This window comes from Lontra canadensis, unplaced genomic scaffold (genome assembly GCF_010015895.1).
Source record: "Lontra canadensis isolate GAN:19392208 unplaced genomic scaffold, GSC_riverotter_1.0 scaffold36, whole genome shotgun sequence".
Taxonomy (NCBI): Eukaryota; Metazoa; Chordata; class Mammalia; order Carnivora; family Mustelidae; genus Lontra; species Lontra canadensis.
In genome coordinates this window covers 17451157-17467439 of record NW_022631030.1, presented here as the reverse complement: position 1 = coordinate 17467439, position 16283 = coordinate 17451157, and the positions used below count along the sequence as shown (strand labels likewise).

Here is a 16283-nt window from a genome sequence, read left to right as displayed (position 1 = left end):
CACTGTTGGCAAGGTTGTGGGGAAACTGGAACTCTTACACATTTATGGTGGAGATGTAAAATGGTGCTGCCATTTAGCATCTTGACAGTTCCTCAAAAATAGAGTTACCATGTAACTCAGATGTTTAACACCATTAACTGATTAATTATTTACAAATTAAACTATCCTTGGTTACCAGTTTATCTCCACTAATCTGGCTAAATAATAAAAATGCCATGCCAAGTAAACTTAATTAAAAAAAAAAGAAAAGGATAGAATCGGGGAGGGATACACAGGGGATATAAAAAATAACAATAATGTTCTTTTTCTTTAATGGATATCCTTGTATTGTTATTCTTTAAACTGTACATAAATTGTATTTTAATTATTATTTCATATGGATTAAATATTCAATAAAAATGAAATACCAAGTGTTGGCTAGAAGTTGAAGATACTGTTCCTTTCATACATTGCTCATGGACTGTAGCTGGTACAAGCACTTTGGAATACACTTTGGTAGGTAGTAATACTAAATATACGTAAAGCCTACGACCTTGGTATGTATATACTCAAGTGTTAGTGCTTATGCCAACCAAAAAAAATAGCTGTAAGAGTGTTTATAGCAGCATTAGTTTAAAAAAGCATCAAAGTAGAATAACATAAATGTCCATTAATAGTAAATTTGATTAATAATATGTGTTCTGCTAATACAAAGGAATACTAGGCAAAACTTACCTTTGGTAATAGAGGTGAAAATATTGGTCACCTTGTGGGAGGGTCTTTCTTGGGTTTGCTGGGGGTACTGGAAGTGGTTCATTGTGTATATGTGTACTCACACCCACTTAATTTTTCTGAACTATACATGTGTTTGTATATTGTCCTGTATGCATTTTATAACATATTAATAAAAGGTGAGAATAGATTTATGTATATCTTTCATTTTGGAAACAAACACAAGAGGTATATCTTAAAAACTTATGAAAATCTTACTTCTGAAGTAAGAACAAGGTTGAACAGAGAAGAGATAGAACTCCCCTGAGTATTCCTTTTCATTTAGTTTTAATTTTTGAACCACATTAATAATTTTTATATTCAAAAAATTTTATCAATACAGATCAAAACATAATTCTTAGGGTATAGTGGCAGAAACAGAGATGTTGACAAGTAATTTCATCTTCTGTTTTTCAATGTCAGTCCCCCTGGGAGTTAGGTTGGGGTCATATGACTAATACTGGCCAACAACCTATAAGAAGACGACTTTGGGCTGAAGCAGAAGGGCTGATTTTGTTTCACCATATGTTTTCTTTTCTTGCTTTGGGAATCATGGAGGTGATATCCTGAGACCCTGGGGCCACAGGATGGAATTCTTTCCAGATCTCTAACTCACCACATGGAGCATGACTACCCTGAAGAACTTCTCACATTGTACTGGAGTATCTGAGAGTGAGAAGTGAACCTTTTTTGTTGTTGTTGTTTTGTTTTAATTATTAATTCTAGTTAGTTAACCTGTAGTGTTACATTAGTTTCAAGTGTACAATATAGTGATTCAACACTCCCATACATCACCCTGTGTAAAAAGTAAACCTTTTGGGGGACTATTTTGTTGCCTCAACAAAATCTAGAGTATTCCGATCAATAAAGATGTGAAGTTGAGGTGATTTGTTGAGAGGGAAGAGAAATAGTGGCTATATGAGGAGAATTGGGGAGAGAGATACTCTTTGATACTTTTGGAAGAATGAGAACATTTATAGAATATTAAATCTAAAAGAAAACTATAGACGTTATTCCATTCTTTTCATTTTGAAGACGAAGAAACTAGAATGATTTGAAGAAGAAGAAACTAGAATGAAACACACAATGAGTTAGTGTAAAGACAAGATTGCAACCCTGGTTTTTAGGACCTTGAGAATGGTCTCAGAGTTAGGTTACTGTTACTTTGGGAGCAGCTGAACATTTGTTTAGTATCCTTTAGACATTCTGAACTTCATTCAATTTCTTGGTGAAAATTCTAGATAGGAATAGCAGCAGCCACTTGAACTATCAATGTTTTCCCCCAACACTGAAGTCACAACACAATCTCCTTTCCACTTCCACTTTACTGTCCTTCCATTGAAGCAGTCCACTGGAAATCATTAGGAAATTTTTTTTTTTAATAGGAAATGGCATTTATACTTTTTACTCTATACCTCTAATTGTTTGGATTTTTTTTTTTTTCATGATTTGAATCACTGCTGTAAACAAAGTTAAGAAAAAAAAAAAAGAAAGAAAGAAAATGTCCTTGGTGAGAATTTTGTTCCTCCATCTTTGATTTTTTTGGGGATGGACAAGTTCTTTCTTCCCCCACATGTAAGAATAAGAAGTATCTGTGGCATTGTTTGAATCAACTTCTCGAGGGCCTGGATTATTTTGTGACAAATTTACTCTTTCGATTCATAAAATATCTTTCTGCTTCAGCATTCCTTAAAACCAGGTGACAAGACATACTTCCCCTTCCCCAACCAAATCTCTATAATTTTGGTAATTTCCCCCTGTGTATTCCTCAGGTTTATATTGGTTGTTCCTTACTTTTTGTTTTTTTTATTTTTTTTATTTTTTTTATTTTTTTTTAAATATTTTATTTATTTATTTGTCAGAGACAGAGGGAGAGAGAGTGAGCGAGCACAGGCAGACAGAGGCAGAGGGAGAAGCAGGCTCCCTGCCGAGCAAGGAGCCCGATGTGGGACTCGATCCCAGGACGCTGGGATCATGACCTGAGCCGAAGGCAGCCGCTTAACCAACTGAGCCACCCAGGCGTCCCATCCCCCTAACTCTCCATTTCTGAGCTATGGCCATCACTAAGGCAGATACTTCCTTACCTCTTTTCCATCTGACCCCAGAGATTAAAGGATGCCATTGTTGTGCCATTGTCACATCATCATTGGCCAGCCAATCAGGTGGGCACCTCCTAGCAAGGACCTCCTTGTTCCAGAGGAATTCTCAGGCAGCTTCGATGGAAGGAGGGAGCCAAGAGGGAGTCCTGGCATAAGTTCAAAGATGATAATTACAACATGGATTGTGTACATTCTTGCCCGGAAAGGTGCAGGGTTCCCCTTCCCACCAAAAATCAGTTCAGTAAGTAGAGCTGCGGGTAGCTACCTGGAATTGTTTCTCATCTATATGCTCCTTTCTGAGCCCCCCCACTGCACTTCAAAGAGATCTCTCTCTCTCTCTCTCTCTATATATATATATATATATATAAAGATGTATAACTTTGGATAAGAATGGAAGAGGGCTGTGTCTCTAGATATTCTGAGGGCATTGACTTACCAATTTTTTGCAGGATGTTGAAGTTGTAGAAAGCGAGGCTGTATCTGTAGTACAGCACTGGTTGAAAAAAGTGAGTAATATTCTTCTATGACTCAGGGTACCCCAAATTCTAGAGAGCTGGCCTCCATGGGTGCAGGAATCTAGAATCCTTTCCCCTTAGAACTGGGAAACTCAAGTTCATTGCTAAACACCCTGCCTAGAGTTGTGTCTGATTCACCAAATGCCCTAGAAGACCCTGGGGCTTATGTGATCTCTTGGCAGAGATGTGCTGGAATCACCATGATCCCCACCTGCTTCTTAAGGATACTGGATGAGGGGTTTCAGATATGTCATCCCCAGCCACAGGGCATCTCAGGAAAACCTTGAAATAGGGCCATGGACTTAATGAGTCCTCTGGAATTCTACAGGAAGTTAGTAATAGACATGCTTATGGCAAGAACTGTGAGATAGAGTGTGTAAGTGAGGACACATGGGATGTGTGTTGTGACAGAGGGGAAAACAGGGAAAAGGCAGAAGAGACAGACTTGGACTCAGATACAATTTCAGAGGAAATTGCTCACCTTTCAGACTGAAGAAGAAGCTTCCCAGGACATAAAGGAGAAGATGTCTGCCGGCTGCCTTCCCACCCATGGCCAAGATGTACATGTTACCAGAGATGTGGTAACTGAGAGTTTAAGACAGTCATCCTAGGGGAGTGGGCAGAGAGGGAGGTGGGCAGGCACAAGGTCCAGTTGAAAAGGGTCTTGGGCAAGTGGACAGAGCTTGTCCAGGCTGGGGTCCATCCTGGCCACGGTGTCCTTGCTGGACAGTAATCACATGTACACTACCTGGATTTCCTAGGTGAAGCACCATCTCTCAAAGTCTGATTTGTTGGCAAACCAGAGTCAAGAGGTCCTGGAGGAAAGAACAAGAATCCAGTTCATAAGATGGAGGTAAAGCGTCTCATTTGCCTTGAGTGGAATTGTGGGGAGGGAGGCAGAAGTCCCGTACCTTTGGGATTCCTGGCCAACACAAACATAGCTATTCTTCTCCAGAGATGTTGACTTAGCTGGCTGAGAAATTTTTCCCTTACTTTGGGGTCTTAAGGGAATATTTTTGCTATCTTGAAAGCCCCGCTCATTCCTAAGATTTAACATGACTTGGGGGGTTGCAAAACTGGGCTTGTTCACCATTTCTTCAATGCTTCTGAATAAATTTCAGACTTCTGTTACTTTTGCACTTGATGTGTTCAGAAGTTGCTGCACTTTAAAGAGCTAAAAGAAAATAAGCTCTTAAAATGCAAAAGCCTGAGCCCTCATCTGCAGCTGAGGTGAGGAGGTTTCTCAGAGCCGGAGGCTAGAATTCTGTGCTCCACATTACGGTGGTTTTGCCAGACTCCTGCCATGCCTGCAGGAGCACAAACCACCTCCTTCAGCCTTACTTGGCTTGGAAGGGGCTGAGACCCAATGTGGAGGGCGCTGAGCCTGGAAACCAGCTCATTCCCTCTGGCATGAGCTTCCCTATTTCCTTTTCAGAACTGTGTTCACTTGGGGTCTCCTTTCCCAGCAGAAGAATTGTGGAATTAAACTGGTCCTCCATGAAACTGTGGAGGAGCTCTCTCTCTCATTTCTGTACTTTCTTGCCATGCCCCCATTGCCCCCTTTGTTCACTTCTATCAAGGTGGACGCATTTCTCAAGAAATGTATTTTTGCTTTGGGATATCCAGTTTTCTTGTGTTTACCCTTTACGGTGCCATTAGCATTTTACAACAGGATTCAAAAGCTCAGGAAGGAGTGGCAAGTGGTGGAATTTGAGACCTTCCAGGGAAAGACTTTTTGGATGGGAACCCCATTCTAAAATTGTAAATGTTGTGGACTGTAATCCAGCCACAGCCTCACACTTGGGAGCCTGTCCCTGCCCAACATGGCTGCACTGGATGGGAGCGGTTCCTTGTGGCAGTTCCTTGGTCTGGATAATACGAATATCATTTTCAAAAATTTAGACCTAGCTGTATGGCATAACTAGGTTAAAGCTTTGGAGACAAGCTACAGGAATCACAATTATCCATATATAATTTTTCCACTCTGGACTTTCTGTGGACTTTTTAAACCCATAAACTGTGCCTGTCTCCCCCTCCAATCCACTGGTTTTGGCATTCTTTTATTAGTTTTAATAAATATGTAGTCAGGGAATACATACCCCTTCATTAAGCAACAGCAGATATTCATTTATTTCGTAGATGTTTTCTAGGTCCTCTAAAGATGGAGTCCCCAGTTTCAAAGGGATAAAAGTGAACTAGATGAATAAGGTGTGTGAATATTGAGAAAATGGCAGAAAAGCCATCAGGAGTGTAAGAGCAAGAGCATAGCCTGACGGACCCCGCTATTTTAAGTTCTAGGCCTTGCTGCCTGGGAGACCCTGGAAAGGTTTCTAGCAGGGCATTTACTTGGACTGACCCATGGGCTGGGCAGGGACTGACTAAACAGGAGTGGGGAGGAAGGGGTTTCCACAGGTCATGAGAGCCTTGGTAACTTGGCCAATTCCATCTGGCCAGTGTGCAGGGCTGCAGCCTTTTCTCTGAGGCCTACCCCTTTCTGCCTTGGGATGGGAGTAATCTTTATTCTTTCTTACCCCTCTCTTTGGGCAAAATTGGACCCAACTGTACCTTGAGTGAATGATAAATGAGCACATTTTTCACCTCCAGGCTTCAAGCCCTTGAGGCAATATCAGTGTCTTCACACTGAAAGCCCCAGAGCACCTAGAACAATAGAGGCAAAATTGGGGGATTCAGTGGGCAAACTGATTTTGCTGGAATGGAGGGTTTGAGGGAGGAGAGGGGGATGGAGTTGAGGAGGACATGAGCAGGACCACAGAGACAGAGGCAAATCGGTATGGTGAAATGAAACAGAAGAGTAGTGATGAGGGGCCTGCAGCTTCCTTGTGAGAGAATTTTGCAGAATTATCCCTAAACCATAGTAAGTATGGCATAAAGTAGGTGATAAAGAGGTGATACGGAGGTGGAGAGGAATTCGGGGCGGGGGGTGAATTCCACATCTTGCAAGACCACTGACCTGCTGTGTAAAGACACTTAACCTCTCTATTTCTTCAACTCTTCTTAGGACCATTTGCTGCCAGCCCAGGATTACTGGGTGGCTCAGGGGTACTGATAGTAAAAAACAAAACAAAACAAAAAAACCTTTGTGTGCCTCATGCAAGAGGAGTGAAGGACCACCTCAAGAGTTCATGGCGACAGGGTCAGAACTATCGTTTGTATGATTCCAACCCATTCATTATGCTTAGTGAAAGAGAAACTCGGGAATCCCAATGTTTAAATGGTGTTTTGCAGCCATACCCGTATCTTCCAAGTGCCAAGTGAGGCGAGAACTGACATTGTGCGAGAACGAATAGAGCAGGTGAGACGAAGGTAAGCTGTGGGAGATTATCTGATTTGTACACCTAATAGGGTCGGCAGAGGGCGGCGGCAGGGGAGAGGTCTCCCTTCTGCAGGTTCCCTGACCATGTGTGGAGCTCTTTGTAGGACTCTGCTCCAGGGCCTGAATGAGGCAATGGCTGCCCAGGCACCCCAGATCCCTAACAAAGCTGGGCAGGCTTTGCCATCCCATCTGCCTTGCTCCTCTTCTCTGTCCCTGCAGCATATGCAGCCTTACAGATGAATCATCTCAGGATGTTCACAGCAGAAGTTCCTATGCAGAATGCTGATTGCTACAGGTGAGAGGGCCGACCAGTGAGGAGCTGGGCATCAGAGATGGATGTGTTGGGTGTGAGACAGTACACTGGGGTGGGAGCTTGATAATAAGGTTTAGCCTTTCCTTTGGTGAGGGGGCCTATACTTGGGGCCAGTGAGAGTGGGGGATAGGGCAGCTGCCTCAGGGTCCTGCAGTGCCTCTCTTAAATTTCTGGAAGGACTTTAAGTCAAGCTCAGATTGGCCTGACTCTTAGCTGTGGTGTCACAGTGAGTGCTTCTCAATTACACACAGGCCAGGGACCACCTGGGGATCTTGTGTTAGTAGGTTGTGGGGGGCCTGCTGCTTTGCATTTTTAACACTCCCACTCATGGCTGCTGTAGGTCTACTGACCCCACTTTGAACCACAAGATCACAGAGCACTGCGGTCAGGAGTGAGGGCACATAGATTTTGGCCCTGCCACAAATTAGGGCCTTGACATTGGCTCCTGTGACTTCTTGACTTGCCCTGGGAACCAGTGGTCACAAGTAGCTATTTATGTGGCTCTGGAAGGTAGAAGGCCAATGACATGGATGTACTACAGAGGCCATTCATTCAGGAAAACGTTACTGCACCCTCCCCAGGTGTGAAGACTGAATTGTTGGTCACAGGGGGCTGAAGGAGTGTTTTAGACCCAGCCAACTCCCAACAGGCTTAAAGGAAGGCCATGGAGATATAGTGCTGGCATTTATGGAACACTTACTATATCCCAGCTTTAGCATAAAGCATTGTCAAGATTTTTCATCTGATCCAAAAGAACCTTAAGAGGAAGGCATTGTTCATGCCCATTATACAGATGGCAGTGGTTAGGCCAAGCCTTAGGAGTGGACACTGTCTTTCAGCCCAGCTCCATCCTGGGCAAGTTGAGTTATGCCTCTGTGCCTCGATTTCCTCAGACTTCAGAACAGTGTCCTGAGGAAAATGGCTATCAACACTTCGTAAATGACATGATGAGCCATGTCAACTGTTTACTAATCTTGAACACATGAGGAATCAGGGTGCTTGCATGGTCTTCTGAAGTTTGAGGAAGCAGATCCATTTCTGTCTGGTGCCCCACCATCCTTTCCTGCTGTGGGTTTTCTGGTCTAACGCAGCTCTAGGAATGTCGGGAAGGTGTGATCACATCAAGCCCTTTAGCCATTCTGCATTTCTGTGCTGTGGCCCCTGGGCATTCCTCTGCTTCCCAGGTTCATGTCCTTCAGGGTCAAGGAACAGCCTTTGTCAAAAGAACGTCTATCACCCCTTGACCAGAGGAGTGACCACACCTGGACAGAGAGGATCTGGCGGCCGAGCCCTTCCTTGTGACAGTGGCACCACTGGAATCTTCCCTCTGAACTGCTAATAAAGAGACAAGCTATTTAATCACTGTCCTGGCCTCTGGTGTGAGTGCTTTCTACTCATGGACTTAGCTCTGGGGACACATAGATGAGGGACACACGGCTTTTGGGGAGAGAGTCACCAAGCCAGCACAGAACTGTGTCAGTAGGCCATGCTGGGTGCTCCTGGAACACTAGAAGGGGTGCTGGGCTAGGCCAGGACAGGAAGACATAGTGGGGAAGGTGTGGTTTGTTTATTTCACTCAAGTATTTATTTTATCTTTATTCCTTTTCTAGCTTGCTTCCTGTCTTTATGTAGATCCAAGCTTTCTTCCTTCCTTCCTTTTTCTTTTTTTTTTTTTAAAGGTTTTATTTATTTGTCAGAGAAAGAAAGAGAGTGGGCACTAGGAGTGACAGGTAGAGGGAGAAGCAGGCTCCCCACTGAGCAGGGACCTGGATGAGGGACTTGATCTCAGGACCCTGGGATCATGACCTGAACTGAAGGCAGATGCTTAACCCACTGAGCCACCCGGTATCCCTATAGATCCAAGTTTCTGACCTATATTCTTTTCCCTTCCCTGCAAGGCAGGTCTACTGGACACTATTTCATTTGATTTTTGGCTGAGAAAGTATTTCTACTCACTCTTGAAGGACAATTTTGAAGGTCATAAAATTCTAGTTTTTTTTTTTTTTTCCCCTTTGACACGTTACGTGCCCCACTCTCTTCTGGCTTGTATAGTTTCTGAAGGGAAGTCATGTAATTTTTATCCTCACTCCTCCTTAGGTAGATTTTTTTTCTGTTTCTGGCTTTTAAGATTTGTTCTGTATCTGATTTTCTGCAGTTTGAATATGCTATGCCTAGGTGTAGAGTTTTGGGTATTCACCCTGCTTAGTTTTCTGAGTTTCCTGGATCTGTTTTATGGGGCAAAATTCTCAACTACTATTACTTTGAATATTTTTTTTTTCTGTTCCCTTCATTTTTCTCCTCCTGGTATTCTCATTATGCATATGTTACATCTTTTGTAATTGCCCTACAGGTTTAAGATACTCTGTTCCATATTTTTTTTCTATTCCTTTTCTTTTTTCTTTTGTTTTTTGCTTTTCAGTCAGGGAACTTACTATGGATCTTTTTTCAAACTCACTGATTCTTTCCCTGGTTGTGTCTAGGCTACAGATGAGTCCATCAAAGTCATTCTTCGTTTCTGTGACAGACTTATTATTCCTGGCATCTCTTGTTCACTTTTTCATAAGGTTTCCATTCTCTCTGCCGACATTGTCTGTCTATCCTTGTGTGTCACCCACTATTTCTATTCGATCTCTTTGTTTATTATTTATTACAGTTTTAAATTCCCAGTCTGACAATTCCAACATCTCTGCCTTATCTGAGTGTGGTTCTGATGCTTGCCTTATTTTTTCAGACTGTATTTTTTACCTTGTGTCATGCAGAGTCATGTTTTGTTGAAAGCCAGATAATGCTGCAGCAGGTAGAGGAGTGGAGGTAGAGAGTGTGAGGTTTTATATTTCTCTGGTTAGGAGTTAGGCTGTATTTACTCTCCCCAGCAGCTGTAGTTTCAGAGATTAACATTTTTTTATTGTGCTCTTGTTTTCGTCTCCCTTATTGTCTTTAGGTTTCCCTAGAGGTTCCTTCTTAAACAGGGTCTGAGGCTTTTACTTCTTCCAGCTGAAATCCCTGTGGTGGTGGGGCCCGAGGGGAGAGTGGAGGGTCCTCTGATCAGGCCCCAGTCTCTTAGTGAGCCTGTGGCCTTGGCCTGTGTCCTCCTTGCCTTTTCCCCCTTCACTGCTCCTACTTTGGGAGAGACAAGAAAGTCAAAGCAGGCCAGAGTTGAATGTTTTCCTTCCCTCAGGTTAGGTAGGCTCTGAAATAGCAGTCCATCTTGAGGGCAGGACTTTGTTAGGGAGAACCAATTGCTCTGGATATCTATCTTTCTTTCTTTCTTTCTTTCTTTCTTTCTTTCTTTTAATTTTTTTTGACAGGGATCACAAGTAGGCAGAGAGGCAGGCAGAGAGAGAGGAAGCAGGCTCCCTGATGAGCAGGGAGCCCGATGTGGGGCTCAATCCCAGGACCCTGGGATCATGACCAAAGCCGAAGGCAGAGGCTTTAACCCACTGAGCCACCCAGGTGCCCCATCTCTGGATACATTTCAAAATGGCTATTTTCCCCTCCCCTTGCTGAAGTGGGCAGGAGGGTGGGGTTCTCTGATCTTCACTGTGAGAACCTAATGGGGCTCCTGGGGGCAAAATTCAGGAAGTTGGGGGCCTTCTAACGCTGGGGCCTCTGGACTTGCTAAATCTCAAGCTTGTCCACATTAAGCCACCAGCAATTCTCAATTATATTTAAGCTTCCCTACTCTGGTGCTGTTTCCTCAAAGTTTCTGTGTCTGCAAAGTTGTGATTCTCCATAATAACCTGTCTGTCTCTCCGATTCTCAGATCAGCGTTTTGCCCTATGACCTAAATTCTCTCATTGATCTAGGTAGTATTGCTGGGTTTTGGTTTGTTTGGCTTTTTTTCTAATTGTGAAAACGGGAGTGAAACTTCCAAGCTCTTTACATATCAGACCAGAAACTGGAAATCTTATTCAAGTCTTCATTGAGTGTCTGCTAGAACAACCACCAGCATGGACTGAGCACCTACTATGTGCCAGGTGGTGCTAAGTAGGTCCTTACCCACCCTGCTGCATTATTCCCTGAGGTCAGGAGTACCTGCAGTTTTCCCCTCCAGCATCTCTCCCTGCCAGCCAGCCAGCCTTTGTCTGCTTGCTCCAGGTGGGAGGCAGGGGAGGAAGGATGCAGGGAGGAAGGATGCAGGTAGGAGTCAACCAGCTAGGGGACAGGGGCATAGCCCTGAGCAGGGCAAGTAAGAGGGCTCTGGAATGAGGAGAGGAGCATGATGCAAAAAAGCCACTCTGGCTGGATGGGAGCAGGAGGAAGAAAGGCCACAGAGGAGGCTGTTGAAAGGGAGCCAGGGCCAGGTCATGTGGGCTGGGAGCCTTGTCCGAGCAGAGAGGGAAAGTGCAGGAATGTTGGGGACAGAAGGGGATCACACATGTGGAGGTGAGCTGTGGCACAGAGTGGAAGCAGGGACCTCAGGAGGGGACTCTTGGGAAGTTGAGGGGACAGAGAAACCAAAGGATTTGAGACAGGACAATTGTGACTTGGTGATGTGTGGCAGCTGGAGAGTGGGGAGAAGAAAGGTCCTGGGCAGCTGGCCATGAGCTGCCATTTGCTTAGACAGGGAGGTCTCAGTTGGGGGAGATGAGTTTGGTTTGGGTAATGATTTAGGTCTCTGTAGGATATCACAGTGGTGATGTCAAGCAGGACAGACAGGACTGGGCTAGCAGGTGGGAGTCTTGGTAGAAAAGGGGCCCCTGGTGGCAAGGAAGAGCCTGTCCTTCTTGGGGGTACACTTGCAGGAAAAGAGGTAGAGAAGTAAGAACCCTTTCCTCAGCAGTTGTAGAAGTGACCTTACTTTACCAAACCCTCGCTCTAGTTCTTAAGAGGCAAGGAGTGGCGTGCACCTGGCCAGAGCTTCAAGGGCTCGGTCCCCACAATCTAGTGAAGGAACAAAGCCCTCTTCATTACCCAGCTGAGAAGCTGTTTTGCCAGAAACCACCAGATGGCACCATTTCCACACAAAAATCATTTTCTGAAGGCAAACTAGTGGAGTCAGGCAGCATTTGCAGGGCAGGATTTAAATTTTAGCACCAATCAGGAAGCCTAAACAGATGGAAGGCCTTTGAGTATCTTAGTCTAATGATGAATACAGTTCGCATCCACATACATGAACTACAGAGGGGCTATTCATTCAAATAAAAGTTATTGAGTGTTTACATCCAGCACTGAATAGAGTATGGGGATACCCAGATGAATATTCTGTCATACCCTCAGGGAGCGCAGAGTGGTGGAGGGGCTGACATGCAAACACATTTTTAATGTTGTGTGTAAGTAAACCGAAAGCGTATATGTATGGTAGCGCAGAAGAGGGAGTGATTTTCCCTGCTTGAGAGGAAAGGTGCTGACTTCCCAGCAGAGGGGACATTGAAGCAGAGGTTTGCCAGGCTGTGGCAGCAAAGGAAGGAATACCCACATAGGAAGGCCGAATGTTCAGGGGATTGGGTCTGGGCCTAAATGTTTGGAAATCGGGATGCAGTGGGGAGAATATCAGGCCAGGATGTTGAGAAGTGCATAGGTAGGGATCCTACAGGTGAGTGCAAAGTAAGCCCATGAAACCTGGCTGCAGGACCCCAGGGGAAGCTGAGCCAACCCTGCAATGTTGGCTAGGCAAGGCTTCTCAGGAGACCGATGTGCAGAGATTTCCAGGCACTTGGAAAAGAGGGGGAGCCCACTGCACTCAGAAAGAAAGGGAGCCCTACAATGCTGGGCTCTGACTTGGGAAGTAATGGTTAAGGAGCGCACAGGCCCCCACCGGTTTGTTCTCTCACACACAAACATCTGGAGTTTGGGGAGAGAGGGACCTACATTAGTATTATAGCCGCAGCTCCTTCAAACCTAGGGTGGAAATGAAATCATTAAGTGGCTCAAATGGAGTTTTGTTCTGTGCATGATTAACCCCAGGAGGGGAGTTTGGGAACAAATATGCCGCCTCTACCTGTATTACAGGGAGACTGAGCCATGGTAAATTAAAAGAAAATCACTGGCAAATTTGGGATCAGTCAGCTGTGACCAAGCCATTTGTGTAGTTAAATGGAGCTGAAAGAGCTAATAAAGGCTTTGTGGGTCATGGATCCTTCTGTGAGGGGAGGGCATGGGAAATGGGAGTGGGTATGTGGTTGGGGGGCTGGTCCAGGCTGATGCTTGTGGAAGTCTTGCCCGGTGGTGCTGGTGGTAGTGGTGGTGGTGGTGGGGATGTTGGCCTCTTCTCATCAGGTGTGTGTCAAGACCTAATGGGGAAGTTGCTGATACTAGACAGAGACAGTGACACAAACCCACTCATATCTCTCTCAAAGAAGACAGCCTTGGGACACTAGAGGGTAGGAACCAGAGCTTCCTGACTCTGTCACTGCAGAGTGAGGTACATGTAGGGGACTTAGGATCCACATGATGTAAGGAACAGCACCAGACGCAGGGGATTGCTGGACGAAGACACAACCATTGTCCACTGGGCGGGATGGAGCTCTGGTCCATCCCCAGAGGAGAATGGAAGGCACCCAGCCAAAGCAGTACATGAATTGGGGTGGGCTGGTCTGGCAGAGCCAAGGGTGCAGGACTGAGGGCAAGCCCAGGAGAGGATGCCTGGCAAGTGGGCTACCCCAGAGCAGACAGCGGGAGGGCTTGGGGAGGAGGAGTGCAGACAGCAGGGAGGTGTTAAAAAACAATTCAACCTAGTCAATTAGAAGACTTAATCGTCTTCATCAAACTACTGGGCAGCATACCGTCTAGCTAATAGAGGGGATCTTCTGAGGAGTTGTACAAATGGAAGGTTTTTATTGGAAAGGTGGGTGAGGCAAGGAAGTTATTAACAAAAGAAAAGCATTGCTCCTCTTACGGAAGAACAGGGGCTTCTATCATGCAGATTGCCTCATCTGTGGGCGGGGGTGGGGGGTGGGGGTTGGGCGCTGGAGAGTGTCCCGGTTAGCAGATTACCTCAATGGCACTGATAGGGAAATTCCTGACTGATTAGGACACCATTTCTGGGGAAGGTTGAACTGCAGTTAATCTGGCTTTGAGGACTCTAAGTGACGCCTGTGGTTTTCCTTTTCACAGAGGAACCGGGCTCTAGCTCCTGCAGGCACCTTCTGAGGCTGAACACCAGGGTGTGGCTGAGGTGTGAAGTGGGGAGGGCACACAGTCTGGAGGACAGAGTGGGGCCTGGGCTGACTTCTGCTCGGCTTACCCGGGGATGCTAAATGCAGGCCCGCGCTGCGGGGTCTGGCTCTGCTTCTGTTTATCTCCCTCCCCAGGTGCGCTCCCACCCGTCCCCATGCCCTCTCCCCCCTCCTCTCCTCTACCTCGCGGCCTGGGACGGCGGTAGCCGACCCGGAGACCTGCGCTGAGCCACCAGACACAGTGTTCGACATGCTTTCCAATTACTTGGTAGGCTCGGCAGCGATGCTCGAAATTCATTTTCCATCCTGAGAGGGGAAAACAACTGCAGGGGAGAGCAGCAGCTGCTCTGGGCCAGCTTGGGAAACTTTGCTCGCAGCCAGGCGGAACTGAGCCAGCGGGGCGGGCCAGGCGGCAGGGGGCGCTGTCGGGCCTCCCACCGGCCTCGGCCCTGGCCCCGCCTCCCGCTCCCCGCGCCTCCGCGGGTCCTCCAGTCTCCCCCGCCCCCCGGGACTGCCCCTTGTCTCTCCCCCACCGTATTCCTCCCCCTGTGTCTGCTCTCTTCCTCACCGCCTCATTCCCTCTACACCCTACCTCGCTCGCTTCCCCCCACTCTCCCCCTCTTCCGTACCCTCCTCTTCCCCACCTCTCCCCCACCGCACATTCTCCTTCACTCTGTCTCCTCCTTCCTTCTGCTTCATCTCCCTTCACTCGGCCTTCCTCCTCCCCAACCCCTCCTCGCACCTTGATCTCTCTCCACTGTCTTTCCCTTTGGCCCAGCTCCCCTCACTCCTGCTTATCTCCTCACCCTAGCCCCCCTCCTCTTTTCCAGTGGTGGGACCTGGGGACTTCTGTAGCACGACCAGACGGGGTGCACTCTGGTACTCTCAAGGAGGGTGGAGACCAAAGCCTACAGCCAGGAGTCCACAGTGAGTGCGCTTGGTCGGGGTGACGGAGGCCATGGAGGGACTTTGAGGGGAAGGTAGCAAAGCAGTAGCTGGTAAGTGGAGAAGGTCCAAACCAACAACTTTCTGAACACCTCTCTTGGCATAACCCATTGCCTGTGGTTCCTGACCAGTTTCTTTACTGACTGGCTCCTTTTCTAGCGTGCACCTGCGGAAGGTAGGGTGTGCTTTCCCTGTCCCCGCAGAGTGCCTGATACAGGTGCTCAGTAAATCCTGATGGAAGGAACATCTGGCTGCAAGGTGAACTCCAGGATTTGTGTTACCATTTTCTTAGCGTGCACCTCGGTTCTGGGGCCTCCTCCGCCCTTCCAGGGCCCATTTGCAGAGCCCCCCATAAGCCACGTGTTGTGGGTGGGCCTGGGAGTCTTGCAGATGAAGGAATGAGTCATTGAGAAGTGGTCTGGTCTGTGAGAGGCCATCACAGAGAGACCAGCGCCATAGCAGGTCCTACCTCATAAGTGGAATGCATGGAAGGCCTGGTGACAAGCTACACGTGGCATACTTCCGGTAAAGAGAATGCATTTACTAACTGGGTGTGTACATGTGTGCTTTTTTGGGGGGCAATATAGCATGACTGCTGAGACCAAGCACTAGATTGCTTGCACTGGAATTCTGGTTCTGCTATTCAGTGGTGGTCTGCCTTTGAGCAAGTTGCTTAACCTCTCTGTGACGCAGTTTCCTTGAATCTTTGGGAAGATCCAGTAAGACCATCCCTGTACAGAAGATGCCAGGCACTTGGGAAAATGCCAACTGTCCAAACGTTGTGGCCGCGATGGTGATCATCCCCAGGAGGAGGCATCTGTCCCCGTGCAAGCCTTTTCCGACAGTGATGGATTGGCTCTTTTTCTTCACATTCGTAAAATACTCTCCTCAGCACTTTGGAGTGAGAGGTGGTGATCTAGTCATTCTGTAAAGGAATACTCAGTCCCTGGCCTGCAGGAGCTTATACTGGAAGGTGAAAGATTTTGGGTACATTTAAGGATGCTGGGGGGACTACAGACAGTAGCTAAAAATAAAATTGTTCATAATGCATCTAGGAGCCAGTGCGTGTTGGAGATCTACACAGAATGAGGGCAGGTTCTGCATCTCTTTAAGGGAGGCGGAGTTTGCCTAGAAGAACCAAGTCCCAGCTCTGCAGACTCTCAGGACATGTGCTCTTGGGGATGGGCTGTACACCATGACTCTCCCCTC

At 46.6% G+C, this 16283-nt stretch overlaps 1 protein-coding gene across 1 annotated transcript; it reads left to right on the top strand.

Annotated features, from left to right (window-relative positions):
• Positions 1–2931: 2931 nt before the first annotated feature.
• Positions 2932–8370, top strand: SPATA19 (spermatogenesis associated 19). Its single transcript, XM_032869057.1, has 7 exons — positions 2932–3090; positions 3299–3355; positions 3853–3945; positions 4126–4217; positions 6611–6688; positions 6918–6993; positions 8196–8370. Exons 1-6 carry the CDS (start codon positions 3013–3015, stop codon positions 6982–6984), a joined length of 465 nt encoding a protein of 154 aa, XP_032724948.1. The 5' UTR covers positions 2932–3012; the 3' UTR covers positions 6985–6993; positions 8196–8370.
• The last annotated feature ends 7913 nt before the right edge of the window (positions 8371–16283 follow it).